The following is a 15,885-nucleotide window of genomic DNA, read 5'->3' on the forward strand; positions in this document are numbered from 1 at the left end:
TGGCCATGAGCTCATCATTTGCGGTGAACTTTCCAGTAAAAATACTCCACACAGATTTTCTTCATTTAGAGGTCCTGTTAGGGCCAGGGCTGCTTTCTATGGAAGCCAGGACAGACTTGGGATGCTGTCCTAAATGAATATGTGCAGTGTTTTTATTGCCCGTGGGAAGGACTGCAGAAACTGAATCCGGGAATTTTTCTGAATGGGCATGTACCTGTTGAATTGAAATTGTAGCCATTTCAGTTATTTTCAGGCCAGTTTATTTGTTTCTGTCTGAAGGGGGATTGCCTTCAGTGGTACAGCGTCTGCTTGAGTGATATGTATTTTATATAACATTTGCAAAGTCTGGTGGTCCCCCACAATAAAAGTCATCCAGCCACTACATTTCACCAAACAAAAGTACCACAGTATACTGGATTGTCATAGTACCACCCAAGCTTAATACAATCCAAACAACATTCAGTTCAGATAAACTAATAGTGTCAGACTGAGTGGCAGCGATACCCTGTCTCACACCACATACAACACCTTGCATATTATGCACTACTGCAACCCTGTTTGAATACGCAGCTAATGAGCAATGGTGCATGTACACCATGTCCCTGAAGGTCATTGTGCAGGTCAGATTTGCAGGAGATGTGCAGGCGCAGGGATAACAGCAGTCACCTGATGTCAACCGGAACATGATCATACCAACGTACCCTCTGAAGAGCACCACTGAAGCTCGCTGGAGGACTTTCAAAAGTGTGTAAGCTCATTGCATTATGTATCTTCTCTCTCCACAGACCCAGGCCTATGCAAGGTTCTCTTTTTGTGGGTGAAACCACCCCAGGAACCTGAAGAACAAAAGGAGAGGAAACAAATTGGTAGGAGATTATAAACATGGGCAGGATGTTTGACAGCTTTATCTCCTAACCATCCGGTGTACCTCCCTTCTCACTTTTGGCTTCCCCTATGCTGGTATCATCCCTCCAGCTCTGCAGAGCTGAGAACATTAGCTGACCTTCAGGTGTACATGCTTCCGCCCTAACTGATCAACGTTTAGAAGGCCCCAGGATGCCCTGGAGGAGGTGAATCACACTCGATTTTCCAACTCTGGATATCTAGCTTTGGAATGACCGTGGCGATCCCACACTAGCACATAGAGAGTAGAAACTCGGTTCCCTGGAGTTCTGTGCCTGTGAAGAAGGAGGCACCATGCCTGCCAAGAGGAAGTATCAGTTGGATGCCCAGGAGCTAAAGCAGGAGGCCCTGTATCACAAGTTCTCCTGCATCAGTCAGTACCAGCTGCTACGCATGCTGTTGGTCCTCACCATGCTCACCTGCATTGTCCTTCTCATCCTCTTCTTCGCTTTCAGATTGGTAAGTTCGCCGTCGTCCTTCACCACCGTCATCAACTTCTTCTTCAACCTCGAGCACCTACCTGCTCGTACTGAGGGCCTGGGGGTACTGAGGGTGTGGGGGAGAGCATTTGAGAAGAGTCACTCATTGTCAGAACTGGACCTGTGGTGTAGTCAGGGGTGACTGAGGGGGTCAGCTTGAACTTCAGAGGCTGTGAGTTGGAAGGAGAACAACAGATGAAACGCAGATCGAATAGCTTATAAAGCCTAGTGTGACAAAGAGAAATGTAACAATAAAATTATATGAGTATTACTGTGACATTGATGAGAAGTGGCAGAAATCCACGTGGAACAGACTTAGATGGGTTAGTATTGATGTCGACCGAGACGCTGAAACTATACCACCAGATGCAGTCTCGGTGACACTTCATTAAACATTCTTTAAGCGTTCTTGACAAACACAGACATGCTTAAATAGAGAAATTGTGTAAAAATGCTACTTTTCCCTTCAGTGCACTCTTATTAGACTCAGAGATAATACTTCATGCTGTTGAGTGGTGTACCTGTCACAGGCTGAGCAGAAAGACAAATAAACCTTCCACGGGCCATGCAGGTGTTCCCGGCTAGCAACGCCTCTTATGACTCTCTAAACCAGGGTTGGCCAATCTTATTCGCAAAGAGCCAGTTTGTATGCAAGTTTTTAGGATAACCTGTGGGTCAGCTGTTCAAACCCCGGTGTGAGGACTCTTTAGCCAATCAGTCCACTAATTAGTAATCTAATTAGGGAGTTGCAGCGAAAACCTACATACACAACGGCCCTTTGCAGATAAGATTGGCCACCCCTGTGCTAAACGTTTGATTTCACTCAGTCAAATACCTTTTTTTAAACCTTGAAGAACTATCTTACCAAATGTAGAAACAAAATGAATTAATCATAAAATTGTGCCACTCCCTGCTACATAGTGTGTCACACTTGTTTTAATGGCGTTAGTGCAAGATGATCCTGCAACAGAACTAGAGAATTGTTGTGACAAACTTTTGAATGAGCTGTATAGATGCAGGCATGGACATTTATCGAGGACCCCCTTCTCTGGTGGCTATAGCCACGAGGGGCATGTTTGGCGGTGCAGATTCAGAGCTCTGGATCAGATTCTTTGTTAATCTGACACTGATGGCCCTTCTGCTATATACCCGGACATGGCTGTGTAATCTGGGTCTCTCTGGATCTCTCACAAATAATCCACTCATTGACATAATATTTCTACAATCCCTTTTTTCATATTCCTGTTATTTGTCTCTCATTATGCTACTGTGTTTACTTATTTTTTATTTAATCTGGTCCATCAGTAAAGCCATGGCCATAAGTTTTGAGAATGACAAAAATTTATTTTCACAAAGTCTGCTGCCTCCGTTTTTATGATGGCAATTTGCTTATACTCCAGAATGTTAAGAAGAGTGATCAGATGAATTGCAATTAATTGCAAAGTTCCTCTTTGATATAAAAATGAACTTAATTCCAAAAAACTCATTTCCACTGCACTTCAGCCCTGCCACTAAAGGACCTGCTGACATCATTTCAGTGACTCTCTCGTTAACACAGGTGAGAGTGTTGACGAGGACAAGGCTGGAGGTCACTCTGTCATGCGGACTGAGTTAGAATAGCAGACTGGATGTTTTAAAATAAGGGTGGTGCTTCAAATCATTGTTCTTCCTCTGTTAACTGTGCAGTCATTATTGCACAAAAAGGGCTTCACAGGCAAAGACATTGTTGCTAATAAGATAGCACCTAAATAAATCATTTATTGGATCCTCAAGAACTCCAAGGAGAGAGGTTCAGTTGTTGTGAAGAAGGCTTCAGGGCAACCAAGAAAGTTCAGCAAGTGCCAGGACCATCTCCTAAAGTTGATTCAGCTATGGGATCAGGGCACCACCAGTGCAGAGCTCGCTCAGGAATGGCAGCAGGCAGGTGTGTGTGAATCTGCATGCACACTGAGGCGAAGATTTTTGGAGGATGGCCTGGTGTCAAGAAGGGCAGCAAAAAAGCCACTTCTCTATAAGAAAAACATCAGGGACAGACTGATACAGACTGGTACGGGGATTGGACTGCTGAGGACTGGGGATAAAGACAGTTTCTCTGATGAATCCCCTTTCCGATTGCTTGGGGCATACGGAAAAAAGATCATCTGGAGATGAAAAGGTGAGCGCTACCATCAGTCCTGTGTCATGCCAACAGTAAAGCATCCTGAGACCATTCATGTGTGGGGTTGCTTCTCAGCCAAGGGAGTGGGCTCACTCACAATTTTGCCCAAGAACAGAGCCATGAATAAAGAATGGTACCAAAACATTCTCCGACAGCAGCTTCTCCCAACCATCCAAGCATAGCTTGGTGATGAACAATGCCCTTTCCCGCACGATGGAGCACCGTGCCATAAGGCAAAAGTAACTAGCTAAGTGGCTCATGGAACAAAACATCGACATTTTCAGTCCATGGCCAGGAAACTCCCCAGACCTTAATCCCTTTGAGAATTTGTGGTCAATCCTCAAGAGGCGGGTGGGCAAACACAAACCCACAAATTCTGACAAACTTCAAGCATTGATTATGCAAGAATGGGCTGCTATCAGTCAGGATTTGGCCCAGAAGTTGATTGACAGCATGCCAGGGCAGATTGCAGAGGTCTTGAAAAAGAAGGGCCAACACTGCAAATATTGACTCTTTGCATTATTAATTTAGTGTAATTGTCAATAAAAGCCTTTGACACTTATGAAATGCTTGTAACTATACTTCAGTACACGACAGAAACATCTGACATAAAGATCTACAGACACTGAAGTAGTAAACTTGTGAAAACCAGTACTTGTGTCATTCCAAAACGTTTGGCCATGGCTGTGTAATGATTGTATAAGGAATCTGGGATTTTATGCACACTGAACCTTTAGAAGTGCAGTTATTCGTTTGGAGTGTTTTTTTAGCAACAGAATCTGTTTTACCAAATGTCACACCTCAGACAGAAACCTAAAGTCTTGTTTACTTGTTGTCTCTGACCGGTCTTCGTTGAGGTCACCTTAGTCATGTCAAAAGCATCTGTTCCAGTGTCTGTGTGAGCTTCTTGCCACGTGTCTGATTGGCTTTTTGTCTGTTTCTGCACATCTGAGTACGCCTGTGTCCCTCTTTCATCTACATGTTTGTGTATCTTTCTCTGTGTGTGTTTCGTGTCCAAGGTCTTTTGGCGTCGGTGTTTGTGTGTCTGCTGATGGTGTCCGCCCCCCACTCACAGGACGCTGCCGAACACAAAGCCTTCGTCATTGTGGTCAGCTGCAGCCTCGGCGTCTTCCTGATCGCCTTCCTGCTCGTGTGTAGCGAGGCCCTGCCGCAGAGCTGCATGAAGGTACTGGGAGCCCTGGTCTGGGCGATCCTCATCGCTATGGGCTTCACCTTTATCTTCAGTCGGGACAAGATCTGCGCCTGGGACCAGGTACACTGTCCTCCATCTCTTGGCCTCCTAGCCACCTTGGTGTTCCATCCTTGCTTCTTTCCCAGTACCATGAGTTTCTCAGCAGGTTATGTGATAGTAAATGAGCTGGAGTACGAACAAGCGGCAAAAGAAATGAGCTGTTACAACCAACAGTGTGTGACACCACCATGTGCCGTCAGTCACCACCTGACTTTTCCCATTGGTTGTTTTCAACCTATCAGTCAATCACTGGTCAATGATTGGAAGCTTGGGGTTGTTCCGCCCACTGTGGCTTTCAAAGCATCATTTCACCAATTGTTAATCCAGACAAGGGCACAGCTGTGATTTTAAGCACTCACATCAGTTTTTCCAGCTTAAACTCAACTGTAAAAAGATTTATTAAGTGTAGGACTGTAAGCTAAGGAAAAGGACATTTATAACTATAATTAGAATTAAACTGAAGTATTTCTGAGAACTGGCATCCTGCCCAAGGGGGTATTCCTGCCCTATGCTGCCTGGGATTGACTCCAGACTTCTCCTATAACCCTGTGTGACACAATGATGATGGCTCACCAGAAAGCACTGACTATGTACCTCTGTGTCCGTGCTGTCCCTCTGGTGTACGGCTCCATCTCCAGTTCTGTTTAATTTAATTCACAGTGAATACATCACTATTTTGTTCTATTCGTTCATTGGAGTTTTGCGCACGCAAAAATGTTCTGAGGGCGGAAGGAAAAATGATTGGTTCAGAGGAAGTGGGACAAAGACATCTGACTGGTTGGGCCCGCCTCCTCTAGTTATTTGGACCCACCCCCTCTACAATGTCATTGGTTATCTCTCTGAACCAATCATTTTTTCTTCTGTCTTCAGAACATTTTTGTGTACGTCAAACTTCCATGAGCATTCTGTTTATATTTTTCTGGTCGTCCTTCCAGGTTCCGTTCTTCCTCTTCATCATCTTTGCTGTGTTCACCATGCTGCCTTTCTGCATGCTGCACGCCGTCGTTCTCAGCGTAATCTCCTGGCTGTCTCATGTCGTAGCCCTCAGCGCTTACCTCTTCAGCACCTCATCACACTCTGTGAAGGTACAAGGGCTGGTAGGCTTTCACAATCACCACTGCTGAGCGCCATGTTTTGTTCACTATTGTGTAACATACCGCTTAACTTGTTGTCCATAATTGTGAATAATTATACCCTAAACATGAGATTGGCCAGTCATCCCCATTTTTGCCTGCACTCTTAAATGAGGCATTAAAATAGTCTGTTTAGTTTCTTGAGTAAAAACATGTGGATAAGATTTCTCTGAATGTGCTGGTTGTGTCAGTTAACTTAAGCACATCCAGCAGATGTCTGTGATATGTTGGGGTTTGTGTTGGTGGGTTTCCGCTTCTGTGTGCTCACTGGCCAGTCAGTGCTGCAGGGCTTTGATGCGTCTTGCTTGTGTGGGGTCTTCGCAGAGCCGGTTGGTCCAGATACTGGCCAACTGCGTGCTGTTCCTGTGCGTTAGCGCCGTGGGCATCTTCCATAAGGTGCTCATGGAGAGAGCCCTACGGCAGACCTTTCAGGACATGCTGCACTCGCTGAGGATCTGCGTGAAGCTGGAGACCGAGAAGAGGCAGCAGGTGAGAGGAAGTCGGACGCTCCTTCTACACCTCACCGTAACCACCACCTCACACAACTACCCTAACCAGAACCGCACACTCCTACACCACATCACAGCCTACACACCACCTCATGCTCCTAACCCTAACCAGAACCGCACATTCCTACACCAGATCACAGCCTACACACCACCTCATGCTCCTAACCCTAACCAGAACCGCACACTCCAACACCAGATCACAGCCTACACAGCACCTCATGCTCCTAACCCTAACCAGAACCGCACATTCCTACACCAGATCACAGCCTACACACCACCTCATGCTCCTAACCCTAACCAGAACCGCACACTCCTACACCAGATCACAGCCTACACACCACCTCATGCTCCTAACCATAACCAGAACCGCACATTCCTACACCAGATCACAGCCTACACACCACCTCATGCTCCTAACCCTAACCAGAACCGCACACTCCTACACCAGATCACAGCCTACACACCACCTCATGCTCCTAACCCTAACCAGAACCGCACACTCCAACACCAGATCACAGCCTACACAGCACCTCATGCTCCTAACCCTAACCAGAACCACACACTCCTACACCAGATCACAGCCTACACACCACCTCATGCTCCTAACCCTAACCAGAACCGCACACTCCAACACCAGATCACAGCCTACACACCACCTCATGCTCCTAACCCTAACCAGAACCGCACACTCCTACACCAGATCACAGCCTACACACCACCTCATGCTCCTAACCCTAACCAGAACCGCACACTCCTACACCAGATCACAGCCTACACACCACCTCATGCTCCTAACCCTAACCAGAACCGCACACTCCTACACCAGATCACAGCCTACACACCACCTCATGCTCCTAACCCTAACCAGAACCGCACACTCCTACACCAGATCACAGCCTACACACCACCTCATGCTCCTAACCCTAACCAGAACCGCACACTCCTACACCAGATCACAGCCTACACACCACCTCATGCTCCTAACCCTAACCAGAACCGCACACTCCTACACCAGATCACAGCCTACACACCACCTCATGCTCCTAACCCTAACCAGAACCGCACACTCCTACACCAGATCACAGCCTACACACCACCTCATGCTCCTAACCCTAACCAGAACCGCACACTCCTACACCAGATCACAGCCTACACACCACCTCATGCTCCTAACCCTAACCAGAACCGCACACTCCTACACCAGATCACAGCCTACACACCACCTCATGCTCCTAACCCTAACCAGAACCGCACACTCCTACACCAGATCACAGCCTACACACCACCTCATGCTCCTAACCCTAACCAGAACCGCACACTCCTACACCAGATCACAGCCTACACACCACCTCATGCTCCTAACCCTAACCAGAACCGCACACTCCTACACCAGATCACAGCCTACACACCACCTCATGCTCCTAACCCTAACCAGAACCGCACATTCCTACACCAGATTACCTCCTTGCTGTCTCATTTTTTTCTGGACTGTTAGGGCGTAGCTGTGCCATTTCCATACATATTGCTTTGATAATTATTACAGAAATCAGTGACATCATAATTGTACAGCGGGGGTTTATGGTAGCTTTGTAATAAAGGCACCCATTTTATAATTTCAATAGCTGCACACTCCAAGATAAAGTCATTTAAAAGACAAGAAAAAAGACTTTGCAGCAGAAAATTATAGTTATATGACCTGATATAAAGAGTGTAGTATTCCAGTGAATCCTATATGTATGTTGAGATGGTGGAACCTTTAGTTGAGATGATTGTGTATTTTTGTGTGTGCGACATTTACGTATTTTTGATATCGCAGCCTAGATGAGGCTTTTCTGTGGTTCGTTATGAGTTACCAGAACTTTAACGTGAGCTAAATCTCAAACAGAATAGAAGAAGCTTTTTTTAGGCAGGAAGGTTGGAATAGCTGGTGACAATGTGAACAGAAGCTCTGTTGACTAAGGTCATGGTTGGAGTAGGTGGGCATTAGCGGATTAGATCAGACCTGAGATCAGACAGACCTTAGCAGTAGGCCCCTGGCCGCAGGAAGGACCATGGCAGACCCCAGGAGAAGAACTGTGACATTGTTTGCAGCCCTGGAAACATCTGACAAGGTGGACGGGCTCAGTTACTGCTGGCTCACTCAACGTGACTTTTCAGGCTTCAGAGTTTAATGAAAGGGTGGAGGGCTTGAAACTGGAGATGGTCGACTACACTGGAAACGTTTTCCCTGCTGCTGGAGCAGAACCCGTGGTCTGTAGCCACGCTGGTGCGGTGCCATTTACGATGAAAAAAGTCATATGTGGAAATAAATTTAGCTGAGGATAAGAACATTTTCAGGAGTACCCTAATATTCCACCCTCTCTACATTTATACTGGATATCTTTGTAATTGCTTTAACTTGTTTTATTTAAGAATAAAGCCACATCAGCCTAAATTAAAACATCTGAACAATGAAAGCCCTGTATGAACTTGTCTATTACCACAATCATAAATAAAGTGAATGGGGTCTATGGCATTAATGTCTGTCTGACAGCCTGTAGCTAAATGCCTCTGTGCGTGTATCCAGGAAAGCCTGCTGATGTCAGTGCTGCCCATCTACATCTCCATGGAGATGAAACTGGCCATCATGGAGCGGCTGCAGGAACAGCAGTACCTGGTGAAGGACAACAACTTCCACAGCCTGTACATCAAGAGGCACAAGAACGTCAGGTGTGCAGCCCGGAGAATGGTGCCCATTCCTGCACTTCTGGATGCCACCCACCTTACTTTGCTGGTTCTTTAATTGGAGTTCAGGCTCATCAGTGGTCAGACATAGAGCTGTTCATGGTTTCTACCTGACTGTGAAGTAACTAAATACAATTTTTATAATTGAATGGGTGAGCTGAATCTTTAATTACTACATCAACGGTCAGCAACTGGTTGATCGTGATCGACAGGTCAGTCTTGAAGACAGTAATAGTGAATTGATCGTTTCCATGGCGAAGAAATCTACCAAGCCCCGAGCAAAATTTACCGTCGCGGGTCAGTAGCTCCACAGATGATTTGCTTTGTAAAAAAAACTTGCACTGTAAGAAAGGTAGGAGACCACTGTTCTACATGCACTTTACCCGTATCCATCCATCTATCCATATTTTCTGTGTTTATCCTGCACAGGGCATAAGGCAGGGAAAAGGCAGGATGGAATGCAGGTCCATCACATCTGTATATTATAATCTTACAGAATCATACACCTTGGGCATGTACTGGATAACTGGTAACGGAGGATCCATCCATCCATCTATCCATCCATCCATTTTCTTTACACGCTGGTCTGATATACCTAGACATAAAGAAAATGACAAATTATGTTTTTTGACTGTTGTGGTGACTGACGTCTGCCAGTGCTCTTTGTATTCCAGACCATAATTCACCTCCGGCGTCTGGTGCAAATATTTGCCACTGCTGACGATGGCAAGTAAAAGTAGATCATTGTCAGGCATGGCATTTTTTAGTGGGACCGCAGCATTGTTCTCTCAGGCTGGCACCTATGAGCTCATGGCTTACGGAGTTGACTTGGTAAGATAGTTCATAGTGCCCTTGGGGGAACAGAGCATTGCAGCCCCCATCTGTATAAATATAATCTGAGATGAACTTGTATGAAGTTCTCAGTTTTCTGTTACTTCTGTTTGTTTTTCTAATCAGATAAATGGTTGTACTGTTTCCTGTATTTTTTAAAGACTGTATAAGTGGGCAGGAGACTTCTGAGAGTTGGCAGCTACGTTTATGCCTGGAAATGGGCAGTCAGGTCATGTTCTCAAGCTGGAGCAGGCAGTCTGAGGTGCCCAATAGCCACTGTTACCACCAGGGCTGCGATTTGGCACACGATTTGGCAAATAATTAACAGCACTTCATTGCGACACTAGTTTCCCACAAGGATGTGTGAGAACCTTATGCATAGTGGAGTTGTCGTTCTTTTGTGAGAGAGCATACCTTTTAAACCTCATTCTGGCGTCTATTACTCAGGCAATCATACTTGTGGTAATTGCCCAGTTGACACTGCTAGTGTTACTCATACTCTTCGTTCTTAATGGGCAACTGTTTACGCAACACCAATAAGCTGGGGTGTGTAGTTCCGAGACCCCCTACGTGTTGTCGGGTTTATTTATGGTCCTCGTCTCTTTGTGGTAGCATCCTGTATGCCGACATCGTGGGCTTCACCCAGCTGGCCAGCGAATGCTCGCCAAAGGAGTTGGTCATCATGCTTAATGAGCTCTTTGGAAAGTTTGACCAGATTGCCAAGGTGAGTGTTGCGTTTTGGGGATACGATGGTCGTCTTCTGTCCTCCTCATCATTTCTCACCAATTCGTTGAACCATATCATTTTCTTGATGAATCGACATGTGTGTTTTGTCACTTTGGCCTATAAGGGAGACTCATGCGCTGATTCTGTTCTTTTCCACAGGACAACGAATGCATGAGGATAAAGATTCTTGGGGATTGTTACTACTGTGTCTCTGGACTCCCTGTCTCTCTGCCCAAGCATGCTGAGAACTGCGTCAAAATGGGCCTGGACATGTGTGAGGCCATTAAGTAAGTGCCGGCCTGGGGCCCTTAAGTGAGACATTGATTTACTCAAACAGCTTGAAGTGACAGTAGCTTCCCTACATCTCCATGGTGATGATACTAAATACTAGAGTACAACCACGCTTTCTCTGCCTCATAAAGCAAATAATCTAGTTTATATAAAAAAATAAAGGATTAACTACATTACCTATGTTACTGAAATTGAGTGTATGGGTATAGGAGTTGGATTTTAACATTTTTATACAGTCCTGCATGTCATGGATCAGTATCTGCTGTTGGTGATTAGGTATCAGCAAATCCCAACCACGGACAGATAGGCCTTCGGCAATTGCATGTGTATTTATGAATTAGGCTTTGACTTGTAGATTTAAATGTAGATCTAGATGTGGCACATGGTACTGCTATGTCAAACAGTCAAAAGATCTTAACTGGTGATTGCTTGATCGCATGACTCTCTCAAATGGCCCACTATCCCTGCTTCTGCCACAGGCAGGTCCGGGACGCCACTGGCGTGGACATCAGCATGAGAGTAGGCGTCCATTCTGGTAACGTGCTGTGTGGGGTCATTGGCCTCCGTAAGTGGCAGTTTGATGTGTGGTCACATGATGTCACCTTGGCTAATCACATGGAGTCTGGAGGTATACCTGGGTAAGACTTCTGAAATGTGTGGGTTTGTTCTGCTTTAAAAATTATTTAGTCTTTGAGGGGGGTGGCATGGTGGTGCAGTGGTTAGCACTGTCGCCTCACACCTCTGGGACCCGGGTTCGAGTCTCCGCCTGGGTCACATGTGTGCGGAGTTTGCATGTTCTCCCCGTGTCGTCGTGGGGTTTCCTCCGGGTACTCCGGTTTCCCCCCACAGTCCAAAAACATGCTGAGGCTAATTGGAGTTGCTGAATTGCCCATAGGTGTGCATGTGTGAGTGAATGGTGTGTGAGTGTGCCCTGCGATGGGCTGGCCCCCCGTCCTGGGTTGTTCCCTGCCTCGTGCCCATTGCTTCCGGGATAGGCTCCGGACCCCCCGCGACCCAATAGGATAAGCGGTTTGGAAAATGGATGGATGGATGGATAGTCTTTGAGGTCTTATTGGATTTGTATTTAAAAATTGCACAACCCTGGGAAGAAGGGTGGATGGATCATTTGGATAGTAACCTATATTATAGTGAACTAGCCAGGATGTTGATCTGCTGCTGCTGACAACTGGAAGTGGAATTCTATTTTAGCCTTGTTTACGATGTACCTGGTATGGCGGGGTCTTTGGCAGACGGGTGCATGTCACAGAATCTACCCTGAAACACCTCAACAAGGCTTATGAGGTCGAGGAGGCGAATGGGCACCTGAGGGACCCCTATCTGAAGGAACAGAACATCAAGACGTATTTGGTCATCGACCCCAGGGTATGGCCTTCTTGGTTGTTTTCTTCATAGTGCCTGATAATACCTTTATACCTCAGCGATGGATAACTGGGAACAGTGTTTATGTGGAACCTCCCTTTATAGTCCAAGGAGCCAGCCGCTGATCAGCGGAGCCTGCCGAAGCCGCGGGTGAACGACGGGCTGAAGATGCGTGCTTCCGTGCGGATGACGCGCTACTTGGAGTCATGGGGTGCTGTAAAGCCCTTTGCCCACCTGCAGAGCCGCGAGGGCCACATCATGGATGTTCTCGTCAACGGCAAACTGCGCCCTGTGAGTGGTTCCGTATTTCCTCTGCTGTCTTCTAGAGAAGACAATGATTCTACAATTTAATGCTATGGTAAGCCGGTCAGTGTGTATGTGATGAAATATAACACGAGTTAGGATATATGAAGAATATACTAATAACCTGAATTCAGTGAATGGCTCCGGTCTATTGACTCCCAGTTAAAACATTTTGTATTGTATATGTGACTTTCTTACTGACCAACCAGAGCTGGATAGCAGATGGGTACTGGTGTCGTACGCTATGAATAACAAAGTTTATTCTCCTTCTCAGGATATACCACAGCAATCCATGCCCTGTTCAAAAGTAACTGAAAGGTAAGGAGGATTACCCTATTAGTGAAGACACACCCTAAAATTCACAGTTTGAATGCAACGACTGAGCTCATTCAACCTAAACCTACTGCTTTCCCCTTGATTTAGGTGACATCATACACAGAAGAATGTAACACAAGACACTAATACATCTGCGCACGCACATATACAAGCAAACACCCATAGCTGGCCCTTTGCACAGAAAGCTAGGGCAGGAGTTACCGGCCTGTGATGGACAGTTGATTCATCTACTACTTCCAAATGTACCTATGTTTTGCAATGTAGGATCAAGTCCCAGAAGTTTGATGAAGACCTCCATGATATGATGACCTCAACCATTGATGAGATGACCATCAAGTGTGTACTTAAGTACAGATACCTCTGCCAGCCCAGATTTTGTGCTCTGAAGTTTTAAACATACAGTCAAGTCTCTCTAAAATTTTATCTCACCTTGGAATTTTAAAGACATTAAGGAGATACATAGTGACTGAGCCAGTAGATATCCTCCATGTGTACCTGTTTGTAATTTCACGTTTATAAATTGCCGTCATTAATTACATTATGGCTGCTGTTTCTCTCTTCTTCAGGGACTGGGTAAATTCGGAATTCAACAGCATAACTCTGTGGTTCACCAAGAGGGATCTTATGAAGCAGGTACCATTTTTTTCTTTTCTCTTTTTAATTTATTTTATTTATTATTAGTATTTTATCCATCCATTTCATTTTACAAACCACGGAGAGTCCAGAGCCTATCCCAGAATCTATGAGCAGGAGGCAGGGAACAACCCAGGACAGGGGGCCAGCCCATCGCAGGGCACACTCACACCATTCACTCACACATGCACAACTTTGGACTGTGGGGGGAGTACCAGGAGGAAACCCAGGCGGAGACTCGAACCCTGGTCTCAGAGGTGTGAGGCAACAGTGCTAACCACTGTACCACCGCACCTCCCTTTATTTTATTTATTTATTTATTTTTTATTTAGTAAAAAAAGCAGGTACCTTTACTACAAGTGTTACATGAGAGTCAGGGATTATTCTACTAGATTTATTATTTTTCCAAGTAAGGTGTTTTTTTTTCCAAAGAAAAACATTATTGTTATAAAGCAATCACCCCCACTTCTCTGTCAGACTCTGACTGTGATACTTCTCATGTTTCACTTCCCGTGGTAATATACTAACGTGTTCCTGTCTTTCTGTTTCCAGTTCCGAGCTATTGAGTCGCCCAACTTCAAGTACTTCATTGCCTGTGCCTCTTTCATCTTCTTCTGCATCTTTTTGATCCAGTTGTTGGTGGCACAAGAGTCAGTGTCTTTTCTGACCTCTAGGAAGTTACTATGCTAGAGCTGTTTAGCACTTACCATTTGGTAACATGCACAACATGCCCATACATGAAAAAACCAAATAACAGGAACATTAATGAATATGCATGCTTATAATTTTCCCTGAATTCAATGCATTTAACAATAGAATTTGAGCAATTAGAAGTTTGAGGATAACTGTAAGTGTTTACTTTCTAATTATTTTTGTAATTCTTGTATGATGAAATTTGTGTTCTTTAGTCTGACATTATAACTGATATTCTGATTGCCCCTGTCCCACAGGCGTACACAGCTGGGGGTGATTGTTGGTGTCCTTGCTTGCGTGCTCCTCCTGATCCTTGGGGTGTGTTTTGCTGGTCATCTGCAGGTCAGTATATGTACCAGACTGAGGACGATTATTTTTGTTCAAAACACTCAGAGCAAAACTTCTCTGAGAGGTATTTATTTTTTTTCCCATCATGTCTTGCCCCTCCACTCTCCACATCTCCTCCTATTTTCTCCTGTGGCATCCTCAAACATTCAGTTGTGTTTCCCGGAGAAGCTGGCGTCCTGCCATTGGCTGACTGTGGTGTCCGAGACAGTGGGGAAGAAACCATTCGTGCGCCTAACTTTGACCATAGTCTCTATGACTGTCATCCTCATCATGGCTGCCTTAAATCTGGTAATTACCATCACTCACTGCTATCTGAAGTTCCACCCTTTACTCTTTTTAATTACACAGTTAATTCCAAATTATTTGAAATCCTAGAAACTGTACGAACCTAGTTCTAATTGTGGAGTCGACCAGATCTGTAACCTCCCACCGGGGCAGAACATCACCCACAACCTTCAGGACACAGACTGTGGACTGTTCTGTCTGCCTGTGAGTATCACTTATAAATAACATCAAGAGCACCTTGCAATAAACAGCTTGTGATGTTATAGTTAAAACCTGTCAGGGATGATTCTTCATAAAAATATCCAGACTAAAAATATCTCCATTCCTGAAAATCTCCTTACTTGCATGCTCATTTTACAGGTAGATTTTTTTTCTTTTGTCTTGATTCCTCACTATGGACCTAGTCAGCAGCCCATGTGTTTCTTGTGTTTGATTGCAGTACTTCGTGTATTGCTGTATACTGGCTCTGATTGCATGTGGAGTGTTCTTTGGAGTAAGCTTTGAGCTTACGGTGGTACTAATCGTCGTGGCTTTCGGCTTATTCTACGGGATCATCTTCAGATCACAGAACGACCTCTTTAAGTCTTACGGCTGTATCCTGTACCACGTTAATAGCAGGTAAATTTCTTGGTCACATCATCTTAAGGTTACATTACTGCTTTTCATACTGTGACTGACCTTAGTCAACATGTATTTCTTTGTGTGGGTAACAGTGAGGTCATGCTCAACTCTGGATTAATGAAGCACCCCCAGTCGATGAGCTGTATTTACGGCACACTGTTCCTGATTACCATGATCTCGATCATTCGACACGTGAGACAGTTCCCTCCCCCGGTCTTACACACATAAGTGCTCAGTCCAGTGAAGGCCGCCTTCTAGGGAATCTCATCTCATTTTTCTT

At 45.3% G+C, this 15,885-nt stretch overlaps 1 protein-coding gene across 7 annotated transcripts in view; it reads left to right on the top strand.

Moving 5' to 3' along the window:
* The window catches only part of LOC125705796 (adenylate cyclase type 2-like), a 35,810-nt gene that overhangs the window by 16,473 nt on the left and 3,452 nt on the right, over positions 1-15,885 (top strand). For 3 of the 7 annotated variants that reach the window (XM_048972051.1, XM_048972053.1, XM_048972052.1), the window contains exons 2-21: positions 786-866; positions 976-1,362; positions 4,616-4,813; positions 5,728-5,889; positions 6,250-6,414; positions 9,001-9,143; positions 10,602-10,713; positions 10,875-11,002; positions 11,486-11,644; positions 12,257-12,389; positions 12,492-12,677; positions 12,964-13,007; positions 13,290-13,361; positions 13,592-13,658; positions 14,211-14,308; positions 14,609-14,693; positions 14,850-14,987; positions 15,075-15,188; positions 15,424-15,602; positions 15,698-15,797. In XM_048972051.1, coding sequence (XP_048828008.1) covers positions 1,198-1,362; positions 4,616-4,813; positions 5,728-5,889; positions 6,250-6,414; positions 9,001-9,143; positions 10,602-10,713; positions 10,875-11,002; positions 11,486-11,644; positions 12,257-12,389; positions 12,492-12,677; positions 12,964-13,007; positions 13,290-13,361; positions 13,592-13,658; positions 14,211-14,308; positions 14,609-14,693; positions 14,850-14,987; positions 15,075-15,188; positions 15,424-15,602; positions 15,698-15,797 — 2,448 coding nt within the window. In that variant the 5' untranslated portion in view covers positions 786-866; positions 976-1,197. Of the gene's footprint in view, positions 1-785; positions 1,363-4,615; positions 4,814-5,727; positions 5,890-6,249; positions 6,415-9,000; positions 9,144-10,601; positions 10,714-10,874; positions 11,003-11,485; positions 11,645-12,256; positions 12,390-12,491; positions 12,678-12,963; positions 13,008-13,289; positions 13,362-13,591; positions 13,659-14,210; positions 14,309-14,608; positions 14,694-14,849; positions 14,988-15,074; positions 15,189-15,423; positions 15,603-15,697; positions 15,798-15,885 lie in introns of all 7 variants that reach the window. The other 4 variants (XM_048972048.1, XM_048972050.1, XM_048972049.1 and 1 more) reach the window with 2 other exon arrangements.

The sequence above is a fragment of the Brienomyrus brachyistius genome, chromosome 13, assembly GCF_023856365.1.
Source record: "Brienomyrus brachyistius isolate T26 chromosome 13, BBRACH_0.4, whole genome shotgun sequence".
NCBI lineage: Eukaryota > Metazoa > Chordata > Actinopteri > Osteoglossiformes > Mormyridae > Brienomyrus > Brienomyrus brachyistius.